The 15688-nt window shown below is 34.7% G+C and overlaps 1 protein-coding gene across 1 annotated transcript; it reads right to left on the reverse strand.

Annotated features, from left to right (window-relative positions):
• Positions 1-224: 224 nt before the first annotated feature.
• On the reverse strand, positions 225-5796 carry LOC124355633. The gene is made up of 4 exons (XM_046806796.1): positions 5676-5796; positions 5218-5408; positions 3091-3230; positions 225-241 (listed from the first exon to the last, which is right to left on the reverse strand). Exons 1-4 carry the CDS (start codon positions 5727-5729, stop codon positions 225-227), a joined length of 402 nt encoding a protein of 133 aa, XP_046662752.1. The 5' UTR covers positions 5730-5796.
• Between the last annotated feature and the right edge of the window lie 9892 nt (positions 5797-15688).

Here is a 15688-nt window from a genome sequence, read left to right on the forward strand (position 1 = left end):
ATGTTACCATAAAAAGTAGAACATTAAAAAAATGACAAACGTCAAGTTGATTACCATTATTTAATCTAAATAAGAGACCATATTCGTACTCACGCATTGCTGCATCTGACGTAATTAGTGGTAAGATATTGTAATACTGGTATTACACCGGCCTGATGAGCAGCAAGTGATTGGAATGCGATCCCCGCGATCCTCCAAGCGAACATTGTTGGAGTATGTATCGGTCACAGTGTCCAGATACCTGGTATATAATACACAACTTATTATAATGTATTAGGACAACTGCACAGTGTTGATGTTTCCCCACCTCACTTGCGCATTAACGGATAAATTCATATGTTCACCTGTAATTCAAGAAGTAATTAATATATAAACTGAATGTACGAGTAATATAGTACATTCAGTTTCTTATAATAAACATGTATTAATAATTCTTACATAAAAGCGAGGGCTGGATAGCAAGGTAAAGAGGAAGTAGAGAAAGATGGCTGTAGTCGTGTCATAAGAAAAATTACTATGAAATAATTTCGTACTTTGGAATGCACTAATTAATAGAATGACGAAATAAAAGGGAAGTAGTAGTAAGATATGTGATGTCTAGTATGTTTGTTTAGAAGTGACGGAAGGGGTATTTTGTTTAAAATCCAACATTTAATCTGACGTCTCATAGTAAAAGTGTCAACTCGTGTATTCTTAACACTAAAAGATTCCATAAAATACTGAATGGAATCGTTATGGCGATTTATAGGAATACACTGTTTTATAAGATTGGTCACATGAAGAGTCTGTTGGGACACACAAGTTATTAAAAACTAAGGAGGGGGACATACTGCATTAGAGGAGAATAAAATGAGAGGAGCGATACGTAGAGACAGAGTAAGGGGAGAAGAGGAGGAAGGTTTGAAGGCAGAAGGATATGGAAGGGGCTTTGTCAAGTTCCGAACACTTTAGAAACCTTTAAATTATAACAATAATAATATTTTTAACAATGATTCTATCCATATGTCAACGTAGAATGATTTTAACTGTTGTAAAATAAATGCTGTAATATTCATTTGTAGAAGAAAATTACTATTGAAAAAAAAACATAATGCAAATTTTTACGGCATTAGTAAAAAATTAAATGTACATTTTAGTCTTAAATAGGAATTTGGACATTGTAAGCTTAGAACTATGTATTTTAACCTAAAGTGCACAAGAATGTCATTACAATGATATAGCCTACGCTTTAAAACACGATACTTTCAAACTATACCGTCTATTATTTGATACGTGAATGCCATTACAATGTGGTATTGATGGAGTTTTCTTAGTTCTGATTAATTTTATAATATTAAGTTGATTTTATGACACACCCAAAGATGTTAAACAATGAAGTTTATACGGCCGGGTTTACACTGCTCGTGTTATGAATACTGTTAAACATTATTATGTTTGTTCGCCATAAAACTTCACACTGAACCGCCATAATCTTGTGATAAACATTCACTTGCATTAATTTACATGTTTTAACATATTAGAGTCAGTAGGTAAATGAAGGACTTAACATTAAGATATTAGTAAATGTTTAAACAGATAAAGTGAAAGGATTTCTTTATAATGTTTTGTACGTAGTTAACTTTTATCAATATTAAGTTATTTGAATTTTACAGTTATTACTAAAAATATGGAATTGCATACTTTTGGACATTCAGTTTCAATCCTGCAAAATAAATAGAACATTGATGGAGTGAAAATGTAAATTTACTAGTCACAAAAACTTTACAACTTAATTTAACTATAAGATGAAAAATTAACTTGATTTTAAAACATTCTTACATTTTTAATAAGAACTACTTAATTTATATATGTCTAGTGTTTTACATTTAGACCAGTTAAGGAGTAAAAGTTTATGTGGGTTAGTCTTTAGGATTAGTCGGTAAGCATTTCATCCTTCAGAGTTTGGATGTTTGCCATCCGACTATGACAGCAATAATTGTTTTCACATTTCCCCATGGTAAATATCAAATAAACTAACTACAATACAGATATTAGTTAAATTGTGTTTTATGATAGTAGGCTATAAAACATCCTTAAGAAGGTGATAGTAACACCTGAGAAGGACCTGGACGAGTAAATTGTTAAAGCTTTCATCATTCAGAATCGACCTTTAGTTTTATGTCCAATGTATGCAGCTTGCTCTGCTGGAATATTATGTTCTCGTCAAGAACAGCAAAAATGTGGCTGTAGCTAAGTTTTCCAACAGCTTAAAGGAACCGATGACATTTATATTGGAACTGCTAGAAAGTTTTTACGAAGTTATATGAATTCGACAGCGCTGCAGAGTGAAGTGGATATAACATAAAATATATCGGATTAAATATTAAAAATAGAAAATCAGTATTTCATTGTCTTAGACTTAACTTAAACTCTGGCTTTCGCATTTAATTTAAATACATATAAATATTTACTCCAAATGGCTGTTGGAACGACACATTTTTCGTTCCACATTCTATTTTGTTTTATTTAAAAATGTATAAAAAATTACAGTCAAATTTTACTTTTATTGGATGTAAATTTCAATAGCATACTACCCAAATAAAATTATTAAAATAATGAGTGTCAAGTACATTTTTTATATCTATACTAGGTTCTTTTGTTATTTGGCTTTACAAAGTTTTCAACAGACACCATTTTGTTAATATTAAAGAAATTAACAAATTATTTTTTCTCATTGTCTTCTTATTTATTTGAAATATTTAAATTCGTTTCATCTATTCAAACCTATACGCCAAATTTATTTTGGTTTTTCAGCTTAACTAGTTTTAGAGGCAACAAAATTTTTAACAAATAACAAATGGCTGCTAGCGGCTAAACAAGACGTTTTCTCGTCCTATGTTCATATGCAATTTTTTGTTTGAAATGATGAGTAATATTAGCCACAAAAGTTTGTGACACCCTTTTGATGAACATATGTATATATAGTTTTGGTTTTATTACATTATACGTTTTGATTAATGCAGACCGAATCTAATGTTACTGGGAAATCTAAAAACTCCTATGAATATATGAAACTCACATATTAATGGCAGTAGTGTTGGTAATACAAACCCATTGCATACATGATTGTTCTCTTTTCTGCATCATTATCAGAGGAGATATAGAATGTCCAAACTTCCAGAAAAGTTTCAACTGTAGGTTCCATTTCGAGGCCGGTGCACAGAACGGTCTGCTTTACAAAAGGTGGGATCCTAGAACATAAGTGTCAACAAGTAAATATTTATTCAAGGTGTAAATGTTTAGATCAATAATCTCAATCCACATAATCACTAGAACATAAAATAATAATATTTATCGGTGATACCAATGCTAAAACATTTATATCAAATCAACCCTTGTCAGTAATGAAAATGACACACGAACAAATATTATTTTGGCACCTGTACGATAGTAGGCCATGCTTATAGTTTCATATTCATGCACATCACGCCCCTTCATAAGAGAACAGTGTACCGATTGTATTAAATAATAATTCTGGGGTAACTGGATTACGGGTGGAAGGAGTAGGCCCAGATGAATGATAAGGGCTGGGCTGTACAAAAGAGGCTGCTATCGGCGAGGCGCGCATCGCAGATGGCAGTGTTTGATAACGAAATTGAGAGGTGGGGTGAGGTAGACGTGCCGTACCTCCGTCTCAGTTAATCGGAAGTGATTTTAACGAGTAGAGTTGAAAGTGCTCAGAATAAATCTTTTTGCTAATCGTCATCGATCCTGCGGATGCTTTCAGCAATTTTTTGATTTTTAAATCTCTAACACTGAAGATTTTTTGATTTTTAAATCTCTAACACTGAAGAATATTTTGATTTTAAATCTCTATCACTGAAGAATACTTTTAAAGTAAAGTAAAGAAAATTAGTAACAAATATAATTGAATTTTGAAGATAAATTAAAGTGAAGAATTGCCAGATCAGATTAGAGTGTGAATGTTTGAATTTGGAAAATTGAATAAAAGACAAGCTGTAAGAACTTTGTACATTTTGGGAGTGAAGAATATATTACAAGTTTGAATTTAAAAGTCGTCAAGAAGTTTTTATTTTAATTCCAGTTATTATTGTTAAGAAGAAGTTTTATTTTAGTTTCAACTTTATTTATTTCAGAAGATTTTCTTTTATTTTTAAACCCTTCACAAAAGTTTATTTTAAATTTCAAAGCTAACCCCTCATGTGCCAGTAAAACGGTACAACAGTACTCGTATTTTTCTGGCTGTGAAACATAAAGGCAAGATAAAGTCAACAATCGCAGCTTTTTTAATATTATTTTGCATGACTCTGTGTCCCAAATTGGTAATGTATTCAACATGTTTTATTAAGTCGGGATATTTTAAACTCCGCTCCTGCGTCGTCGTCCCAAAATGTCAAACTGTAGTACAAATGTGAGTAAATCGGCCCACAATACACAGTCATCAGTACCTGAGTAGAATAATATTTAACCTCCCTGCTCAAGACATAAACCCCTGAGGATAGCTCTGAATACATAAAGTTGATGTGAACATCCCAGGTCTAACCTTGATCAAGGTGTATTCCTATGGATTTATTTAATGTATGAACTTTTCAACCATGTTCATACTTCTCAAACTCATACTCTCAATGCATCCAGCATGGCGGACACACCACACTAAGTGCAACGAACAGTTGGTAAACTTTTGTTATTATATTCATCAACAGTATGCATATAAAATATATTTGGAAGTAGTGGCCATTTATAAATGGCCATAAATAAACAAACAATGAGCATAATACATGAATAATTTCCTTAAAATAAATTGTATTTAAATAACGAATCATTTTCATAAATGACTTTAATTAAAAACGCGTAGTCATACACAATCAAAAAACATTAGACTTTCTAAAACTACAATATCTCATGTATGTACTGTAAAACTCACGTTTTTTATCTCCTGCCGTTTTTATTTGAGTCTAATCACAAAAATGCCTAAATTTAGTATTACTCTAAATGCCTGCAATTCCTCGTGAATTCATCAAAACAAATTTCTACTTCTTCTGTCTTCAGTGAAGTTATGTTAATGACTTTAAAATATGAAATAAAAATATTTCCTCTACAAAAAGCTATTGCACTACCTAACTTTGCCTACTTATACGGTATAGTATATGAAATAGGAAGATTTCAGTAGAAGGATTATGACTGAAACATTGACTTAGACAGTATAAGGAGACTAACTCGTATGAGGAATTCTTGCGCCAGACGTCAAATGTGTTCTTAGTTAATATTCTACACTCAGGGAGACCGACTTCACAAGAAAAGAGTCCTGCCGCCGCCACTGTCGTTGTAAACAAGAAATTGTCTTTGTTTGGTCCAAGGTTTCCCAAAAGGAAATTGAATGCCGGTAGCATAGTCCTGCGGGCGTACTCCTGAAAAGAAAAACACATGGTTAAAAACAGCGAGTTAAAAATTTCAAATGAAGCGTATTTTCAACGCTTCACAAAATAAAAAAACCGAAAATTTTTTCAAAACGAATGAAAATAATACTTGTGAAGAAGAATATTATAGGCGTGAAACTGCAGACAGTTTAGTACACTGTTCAAAAATGAAGTTACAATTAGGCAGATATTTGTAACGCAATAAACTATTATTAATACACATGTATCAACTTTATGTATGTCTGAGTGGATGCATACCTGAAGACCATCTCCGGTGGGTGTGTTGTAATAGATATTGATCAAGAACCTCATATTGACAAAGAAAGCGTTTCCATGGAGCAAAAGCTCTCTCCTCTGGAAGATAGTTGGTTAGGCCAAAAGGTTGTGACGTAGTCCAGGTGACCGGTCTGGGCCAAGTGGAATGCAATCATCAATTATCTGAGCCCTGTTGATGTCGCTGATCCTTGTGAAGTTGGAGTCCAGTTGTGACTTGAGCTTGGCCCAGTTGGCGGCATCATAGTTCACTCTGTAGTACCTCTGAAAATCATCCATTTTAACAGTACAATTTGATGACGTTTACTGTTATTACAGTAAAGTTAATATTAGAATTATTAGCAATTCGAGAAATTAGAGAATATTAGAGAATTAGCAATTAATATTAGAATAATTTCCAATAATTTAAGAAATAAGAATTAATTAATGTCATAACAAAATTAAGCCAGTTAACTAAGACATTCAGTCCATTTTTAATGATGGAGCTCATAATTTTATTATCCATGGATGTTAAAATATTAACATCCATGTTATTATGTTATTGTTATTATATTGGTTGTAATAACCAATTCTGTGATTTACTCAACAATGAATGATATTTTTGATTCAAGATTGTGTTAATTATTTCATAAGTTGTATTAAACCGGCCATATGTAATCTTTCGTCGTAATCGGTAAGGTTATTTAGAAGAGAGGGCTAAAAATATCCTTAACCCTGCATAAAAAGTGCATTTTATGACTAAGTTTTCTTTTCGCCCCAATCTTATTCTTTAAAGATTCATTTATTATGATTAGCTTTTTGTAGATTAACTGTGTATTGATTATCACTCAATACTTAAGACATCAGACAGAATACTTAAACTTAAAAAAACTGGTGAAATTACATCATTTATTTAATAGTGTGTTCTAAGAATTCCAGCCACATGCATGGGCTTGTTATTGGGACTTAAACTACACTTCATCATCAATTTAATTCGTCTTATGTGTTTGTATTATTCTGAATAATTTATGATATTTTTATTAACAGTTTTATAATCTAACCAGATAAGCAATGTTATAATATTTGTATGAGTCTACTATATTTGATATTGTATTTATGAAAGAAGTGACTATATGTTAAATATAATATGAAATAATTTTCAATGTTAAATCCGAGCTAGTAAATCTGTAGAGAGTATTTAGAGAGAATATCTCTAATAACTCTACTAGAGTAGTTTTCAAAATATTTAACAAAACATCCATAACAAATATTAAAATCAGTAGCAATTGTAATTTGTTCTTTGACATCTTATTTTATAGACAGGCTATAAATAAAATATATTTAGTAATAACTTATTCGTATTCCTGTTTTGTCTAGAGGTTATTTGTAATTAATTGTTAAATTCGATATTGAAAGAAATATTGATGTTCTTCGCGAAATGGGTATTTATTTTGAACAGTAACTGCATTAAAAGGCTTACACCGAGAAGTCTGTACTTTACGCAAAGACCGAAATGACAGCTCCCGCTGTGGTGTAGGAAGCACGTTTATAGTCGTTACGTTGGATACACATGTATAATACTTAAATGTTGGATTATGGAGGACTGGAAGGCCCAGAATAACCTGATAAGTAGGTCTCAAATGCTGAACTTTGTACAGCCACCATAGTTAATAAGACTGTCAATCAGTGACTGTCATTATCACTTGAGGCAGATGTGAAACATATGACAGGTAACGTGAGACTGTGGTAGGTTTCAGCCAAAATTGATAGTTTCCCACGTCATCAGCTATGATTGTGGTCTTCACCAGGAGCTCAGTAGTCATTTTTTAATGACATGATGTCCACCATGCAGCCAACACTCTTCAGCCTTATAAGAGTAAGGATTTTCAGTAGCATGATGCCTCCAAAAGCATAAGTCAGGTTTCCAATAGCTGTCTTGTAAACTGTAGTAACATCCTCCCGTTGAAGTCCCTGAGCCCACTGGAGTAACTTTTACTACATTTCCAAAATAAATGATTGTTCGGAGTGTTGCGAAAACCAAAACACTCACAAAACTCACTCCACGGAGTGTTATTGTCGCCCATTATCCAAAATTCGCATTCCATACAGCAAATAAACTGGAATAATAACTAAAAATTATATAATAACTAAACATAATAACTAATAAATAAACTTTCAGTCCGTGGAATGAGCAATACCTATATTTTAGCCAATGTCTGAATTAATCATTCGTGAATAACGTCTATCAAAATGTTAAGACGTCTTACTTCTGTATTCTTACATACTTGAGAATATAAAGTATAAATAAGTTACCAAAATAACTAAAATGACGCTTGAACGTTTAAGGTTTATTTCTAAATTTTTAAACTGACTCATACTTAATACAAACATGCACTAAGTAATCCACCTTGCCTTACAGTGGCGATGTGGAGTGGAACAAGTGTAATCTCTGAATCAGTTCATAAGTGAAATTGATTTGTGCAAAAATCGACACATAAACCACTTGTAAATACCAACGCTATCATAGTCACCCTTATAAAATGTTTACCACGACTGCACTGAAAATAAAAAAGTACAAGAACACATTTTTTGTTTTCTAGCTATGTGCAAAAGAAAAGAACTTGTATTATTAATTTTCTCTCTTGCATTTAATAATCATCTATGCGAATAAACATAGATCATATTAAATCCTTTTAATAACATAAATGTTGAACCTACAAAAAAAAATTAATAATAAGCCAAGTTCTACTTTTTTTTTGTCTGTAGCACAAAAAACAAGTTGTCCGAGCCCCCCCCCCCCCCCACCCCCCCCCCCCCCCACCCCCCCCCCCCCCCACCCCCCCCCCCCCCCACCCCCCCCCCCCCCCACCCCCCCCCCCCCCCACCCAAAAGATTCTGGAATTCTAAAATAGATTGAATCTCTTGTTATTAGCTGAAGTCTAAATAATACAGCTTTATTTCCAATAGAAGCATTTTTTTCAAAACGGTGTTTATGTGTATACAATATCCGAAATGAACATACTGCAAAAGATCGAAAAGTCCTCCCTCCCCTTGATCTGGGATCGCTCTTGATCGTAAGTGAACATCAAGTGTAGAGCCACGGCCACCAGAGGAGGCAAGAGAGCAGAAACCGGATAGTCCAGGAAGCAGACGGTTATGCAAGGACCGACCAACGATGAGATCACTGTTAAACCTAGGTGGTAGCGGCTGATATAATTGTTACTCCCCCGGCCTGTCTGCAGAAGGTCCGAGAACTCGGAGGGCATTTCCCTGTCACGTGGGTCCTAGACAAGAACTAAACAGGCGTGTTTTGCCCCCCGATTGTAAATAACTCAGCTGTTTCTAACCGTGTTTGTAATTAACAGCTGGCGCACAAGTTCTGGGTAGAGAAGGATTGTTTTATCACAGGAAAAAAATAGAAACACATAAGTCTCGCTTGCGGAGCATCTGCTCCTCAGCAAGATCGAACCGGCGCGGCGAGTACCAAAGCAGTTACCTATGGCGGGTCATTGCGTATCCACTATATTATAATGTGGATAACCTAGATTGTTTTGAGTATCTTGATGATCAGATAAGACTACCAGATTAGAGATGCTGCATCAAACATAGTTGTTTACACCACTATTTCAAATGAACATGAGGGTGACTTAATTAACCTAGATGAAACAGTTGATTCAGAAGGAAGGAATACCGGAGATCAACAGGTTGTGATGCACATAGTTTGTACCTACCTCAAGGAAAATGGAGCAACGAACTTGATTTAAGCCAAGCTGTAACAGTTTGATCCAGAAAGATTTACTCCCAGATCAGCGATGCTACAAATCGGTAGTTGTTTAAACCATTCAACTGGAAATGAGGGTGGAATCTTAATTAGCCCTAAAATGTGTAAACAGTTCATCCAGGAGAGACTACTAAATACCAACATCAGAGTTGGCCTACACAAAGACATCAGTTGTATAAAACTATCTTCAATGAAATGAGAGTGTGACGTTAATTAACCTAGATGAAACAGTTGATCAGAAGAATTATCAGACCACTGATAGTTGCACAAAACATAGTTTAATATAAAACTTATCAATGAAACGCATGAGTTTTAAGTAAACCTAGGACGATCAGGAATCCGTCAGGGAAACTGTACTCCAACGAAAGTTGTAGGACACCAAATGCTGAAATAAATTGAGTATCCAAGTTCTGTTTTTTTTATTTTTTTACTCTGAAATATTCATTTTTATATATTTCTTTTTTAACTATATGTTTGATGCGGGCTACCCATCTATAAAAATCTTCTGACGAATAACTGCGAGTAAACTATCGACTTTCCCATCAACAGATTAATTAAAACCTTTGATATAATAGTTTTATTTTTTCCATTGGAAATGTTAGTTCTAAGGTTCTAATTTCAAAGGCTAAAATTTAATTAGCTCTTCCCGAATGTCACTGTTAAAAATTGAACGTTCTGTAAACTCACTTACTTTACTCATGTAAATTACCCTTTCATAACAGCCCCGGTGATTTTAAACTGTGCTCTTTGCAATCATCGCCGAGCGATTTGCCAAGTTGATTTACAATTGTTCCTCTGTTGCAGTGCTGTTTTTTAACGCTCTGCGATCCTGACGGCAAATTACTAACAAATCTGTAATTTCCCAAGCCGTCCATCTATTGGAATGAGTTCGAAACGAAGCAAAGAGTGAACCAGTTAAGGAATTTGGTAAATGGTGTTCAAATGCCTGCGGTCAAAAAACCTGGGGATTTTCCGCATTAAATTTATATTCAATTTATTAACATAGCAAAATTTGGAAGTCGTCAACATCAACTAGTACAGGAGGAGTACAAGAAATACGCATAAAGATCGCCCAATATTAACATGAAAAATGCTCGGTATTACAGGAAATGTCTTATTATTCCTTGACGTGGTTAATGTATTTGTCTATACTAATATATTTATTATACTCGTATTAGTACATGCTTTATATCCTAAATTGTGATTACTATGCAGTTGACAACGCTTAGCATTACTTTGACGTAGTGTTTTTAGAATGCTTTAATAATAATCTATTATAAATAATAATAAACTTTAACCGTATTAAATTACACAACCCTGAAAAAGTTTTTAAATTATCTTAATTCAATTTATATATGCGACCTGTTTCTAACAAACACTTCTGAATATATATATATTATATATATATATATATATATATATATATATATATATATATATGTATGTATATGTAATTATATAATTTGTATGAATGGCAATAGCTGAATTTAATTTCAATGCTCCACCGGGACTCGAACCCGGATCTCTCAATTGCCGGGTGAATGTGCTACCATTACACCACAGAGCCCTTACTTTTGACGATTCAATTATATTATCATTTGGCCGTATCTGTCCACGTATGCGTTGTATGTATGTATATATACACATACAATTTGAAACGGAAGTAAGTTAGTTATGGAGTCAGAAGGTCGTAATCAGCGAATATGTATAAAATATATATAAGTGTTCATGATATTGTGACAGCAGAGTAATAAATTATAATAAGTGACTATCAAATTGTACCAAAACTATAAAAAGTTACGCATCCACAAGCGCACTTTTATTTAATTAGACAGTGATGCACATTTAATATGTTCCGTAATTTAAGGGCACAACTCTTGCATACAAACAATAAAAAATTGTTTACAATCCAAATGTTAGACAAAAAATTGATTTAAATGTGTCTGTATTGTGCAAATTAATCTGAGCTCCAATGAACAAAAAGAAATAGGCGCAAGGCCAGGCTCTAAATTACTGAGAGAGCATGCTGAGTTTTTTGTCGCGAAATATGAATAAAGACAAAAACCAGATGGCCATTAGGACCTTTCGAGGTCAGAACTGAGAGCAGAAAGTAAGCATAAGGTGCTTGTTTGTCTCACAAAGGCAATTCTTCACACTTTCATCAATAAAATAACTCATTTCCAACCCAAAATAGTGTAATCTATTATTATTGTTCCAAACGTCATAATACAAAAGGAAAAGTAGTTGGCATATGTTTCTGAAACGCTATGTAACAAAACCGTAATAAATTAATATTAACATTTTACTGTAAACAATTGATTGTATGTAGTGTTTTATATACACACATTAATTTCTGAGCGTAGAGAATAGCTTACCTCAAGGCTACATAGAACAAGTTATGTAGCATTAAAAGTGATTTATGAACACAGTTTATTAATCTGTTTATTCAGTTTTGTAAATGTGACACCAACGTTACGAGGTCCATACTTTAGGTCATGACAAGGGTGTATCAAACAGTATAAGGGACAGTCTATACAGTACAAGGTGAACTTTAGTGATATAAAAGTAATCAGTGCCAAGTAATTTTATACCTCAGGTATTCATAATCTATTTTTTAAATTCGAGACCTTCGATGACTTTGAGTCCGAGTCAAGTGAACTTCGTGAACATAACAGAATGAGAACAAAAAAATGGTAATAGGTGATTATTCTGTTCTTGAACTCTTACCATTAGGTAATAGCTGATAAAAACGCGTATTTCGGATAAGAGAAACCCTGGATAAGAGAAGGGCTTTTTTGATTGACAGCCCTTGGTAGGGGGAATTGGTGACGGAAATACTTGTGGCAGTTTATATACTAGGACCAGTCCGTTGCCAAGTTAGCTATATCGGAGGCTGATTAACCTAGATTTCACACGAATAATGTAGTGTATGTATCACCAACACGGTCAGGTGGCCAGATTGCGTAAGTTTCCTAGAAACAGTCCAGCCCGATATATTCACCACTTGCGGTCTGAGCGGTGCGGCGGCAAATGAGCTGACCGGTTCCCCGCTGACGGGGGACAAGCTACGACACTGCTACCAATTATCACCGGTGCTAATAGGAGAGTTCCAAATATGATTGAACCGTCAAACGAAGTCTAAATTTGATGCATTACCATATTCTTTTAAGTTATGAATAAAATTATTGTGAAATTGGTTGAAATCCTAAAATGATATCATTTGTGATTAAGACTAAGTCCTTCACTTGGTCGATTGCTCGCAACATAAGATGAATTTAAAGTTTTAATTCTTAGGGCTGACATTTATTGGTGCATTACAGGAAAAATTATCTTCTCCTTTCAAAATCCCACTCTACACAGGTACGAATACAATTATTGTGCTAAACTAACCTACTCAAAGATGTACTGAACAGCACATCCAAGTAATGGACATAGATTAAATAGGTTTGTGATTCATTTGCTGGTAATTTAATATATATTGCATTTCCTATACCTTGTGCTCATGGCATTGGGCCTACTTAATGAAGCCGTATCTAAGGGCGAGGCTGTTAGTCTATTGTACCTTTGAATCTGTTGGTATAGCTACGTTATAAGTGAATACTCAAATCTACAGGTGACTTGCGTTTATTCCGTAACATTTCAAATAAAGGGTTTGTTGAAAACATTTTTAACGCTTGATCCTAACAGTTTTTTTCGAATACATTTTCGTTTCTACCAGCAAAAGTAGTATGATTGATTACAATATTTGGGCTCAGATATTTTTTGGGAGAGTGCTACATGAGGCATTGAGAATGCGGACCAAGGACTTGTTGCTTCTCCAACCACTGAGCTCCCACCCCTACCGTCATCCTTTAAAAATACTAGGCTTTCGGCTGAAATTACCAAACTTCCCTAAATCAATTTTTGTGTTACGTCGAGGTTTAATTGGTCTGTTTTACTATATTTTGTACCAAAAAGTTTGACAGTACCGTAACATTTTTTTTCTCGGTTTTAGACAAACAAAAAGATCTTTTTAAAAGGGTGTTGACCAAGTCCAACTAGGCACTGACTTTAATTTTCTGTTCTGTGCTTCCTGTTACATTAACAAGATTTCCTAAGATGATTTGGACCGTCAATATTGCTGAACATTGACTCAGAATCAAAGATACTCCATCCAAGATCATGAAGGGCCTGTCTGCATCTTGTACCATGTAAAGAACTCACTGTCGTTGCCGACAATAGACCTGGTACAGATTGGGCGGGTCACCACACACGGGAAAGCCCATCTGCTGACATCGACTCGTTATTAGCCTCATTCTCCGATACATGGAGGATAATCAGGTCTCGGTGTTACCCGGTTATGTAAGTAGTTGCCGGCCGGCACGAGGACTTGGCAGTGGCGGGCATTCGTCCTAAGTCGAATGTGTCAAAGAAATTACAAAGAACAAAAAAATTGGCTTCATGTTACGATCCCGAGCAACAGTCCAATTAACACAAATTGTTATTCGTCTAGAGTACCTTTCTTTCCTCATTTTTCTTGTAAGGTCTTAGTCTGTTGGCATATCAGGTAGTCAAAAGTCTTAATAAAATAAATGTCATTTGAAACTAAATTACAAAATCGGTATTTCATGAATAGGCTTAAAATAGTGAGTTCTTTACAAAACTAAGGAGCCACGGGTTCTTATTGATTTTGGAATTTAAATTTCAGAAATCGTCGGTAAGCCACTTCTTGAATTTAATTTGAGCCGTATTCTCGGTAGTTTTGTTGAGAAAGTTCTTAAACAAAATCGTAAGATCAGGGAATAATTAGGGCAAGTTATGATGAATATTATTAAATTAATTATATCTAAACACGATCTGGATATATTTATCACAAAATACTCAGATTATGTTTCCAGTAATTTTTTTTTTTTTTAATTGAACTCAACAGATTTTATTGAGATTGGTGACGGGTTGACAGTTCAACAGAACTTATGAAAAACTCAATTTTCATCACGAAGAATGTTTTATATAAAACGCTGGTTGCTAAAGTAGAATTCGTGTGGTGGAGGCGAATAATATATCCAGTAGCTTTAGTGAAAGTATCCAGTTTTAGAAGATTAGAAAACGAAGATAAGACAAGTTTGAAGTGAGCCTTGGGATGGATAGTGGAGGAACCATTGGCAGAGATACCGGTGCGGGACAGCAGCGGGTCAAAGGTGACCGAGGCAAGTTTCGGAGTGGGGGGTAGACGCAGGGTTGTGGACCAGCGGATTATGTAACCATAAAATGGACGTTTAATCCGAGGAATAAAAGTCACGAGGAGATTATGTCATCAATTTATCTCAAGAGTCTGGGAATAAAAGAAATGAAAAGAATTGTTATAAGAATACAGAACTAAAGGGCCTTTTGTACATTTTCCTTCGTTTTAGACCTCTCGACGCGTTGGATTTTGTTTCCAATGCGCATTAACCGGTTTTGTTAACTATTATTTAGAGTCAGTAAATTTTACTTCATAAGAAATAAAAAGTGAATCAATTAACGATCTTCTTACGATGTAGAAAATCTAACATTTCCCCCCCCCCCCCCACCCCCCCCCCCCCCCACCCCCCCCCCCCCCCACCCCCCCCCCCCCCCACCCCCCCCCCCCCCCACCCCCCCCCCCCCCCACCCCATTAGATACCTGGAACCCTACCACACAAGAAAAGTAAATATCTCGAGATACTAGACAACTGTTAGCAAGATTTACGAATCGGCTACGATTTATGTATCTCATGAATGGACTACGAGTGGATACAAATTACATGAAACTTTTTCATCCACTTATGTATATAATTTTCAACAAGTTGATTATGATGATCAGTATTGGAATGTGATGACTAAATTAACATAGCTAGAGGAGTATTGAGTTTCAAGATGATGAGCTATAGCTTGATATGTAGTTTATACATTAATTGACTGTGGACGAACACACCCAGCTACTATCCTGACAACCTGTTAGGTAACCTCTCAACTGCCAATTATACGAGTAGATGGCCTGAAGTTCGTTGTAGTATATCATTATTATGGCTATAAACATGCTCTAGGACAGGGGTTGTGACATCCGGGCAAGTCTGCCGAATGGTAATTCACTCCAGAACAAGGAAACCTTTGAAATATTTCAGCTCACTGAGTCGTATCTGACTTGTTTCCTGTACCACAGGATACAGCTTATTGAAGAGTTTGAACAAAGTACAGTTAAGATATCAGAATGTGCAGAGAGCAGAAAATGAATGTGTTG

Source organism: Homalodisca vitripennis, chromosome 2, assembly GCF_021130785.1.
Source record: "Homalodisca vitripennis isolate AUS2020 chromosome 2, UT_GWSS_2.1, whole genome shotgun sequence".
NCBI classification, from domain to species: domain Eukaryota; kingdom Metazoa; phylum Arthropoda; class Insecta; order Hemiptera; family Cicadellidae; genus Homalodisca; species Homalodisca vitripennis.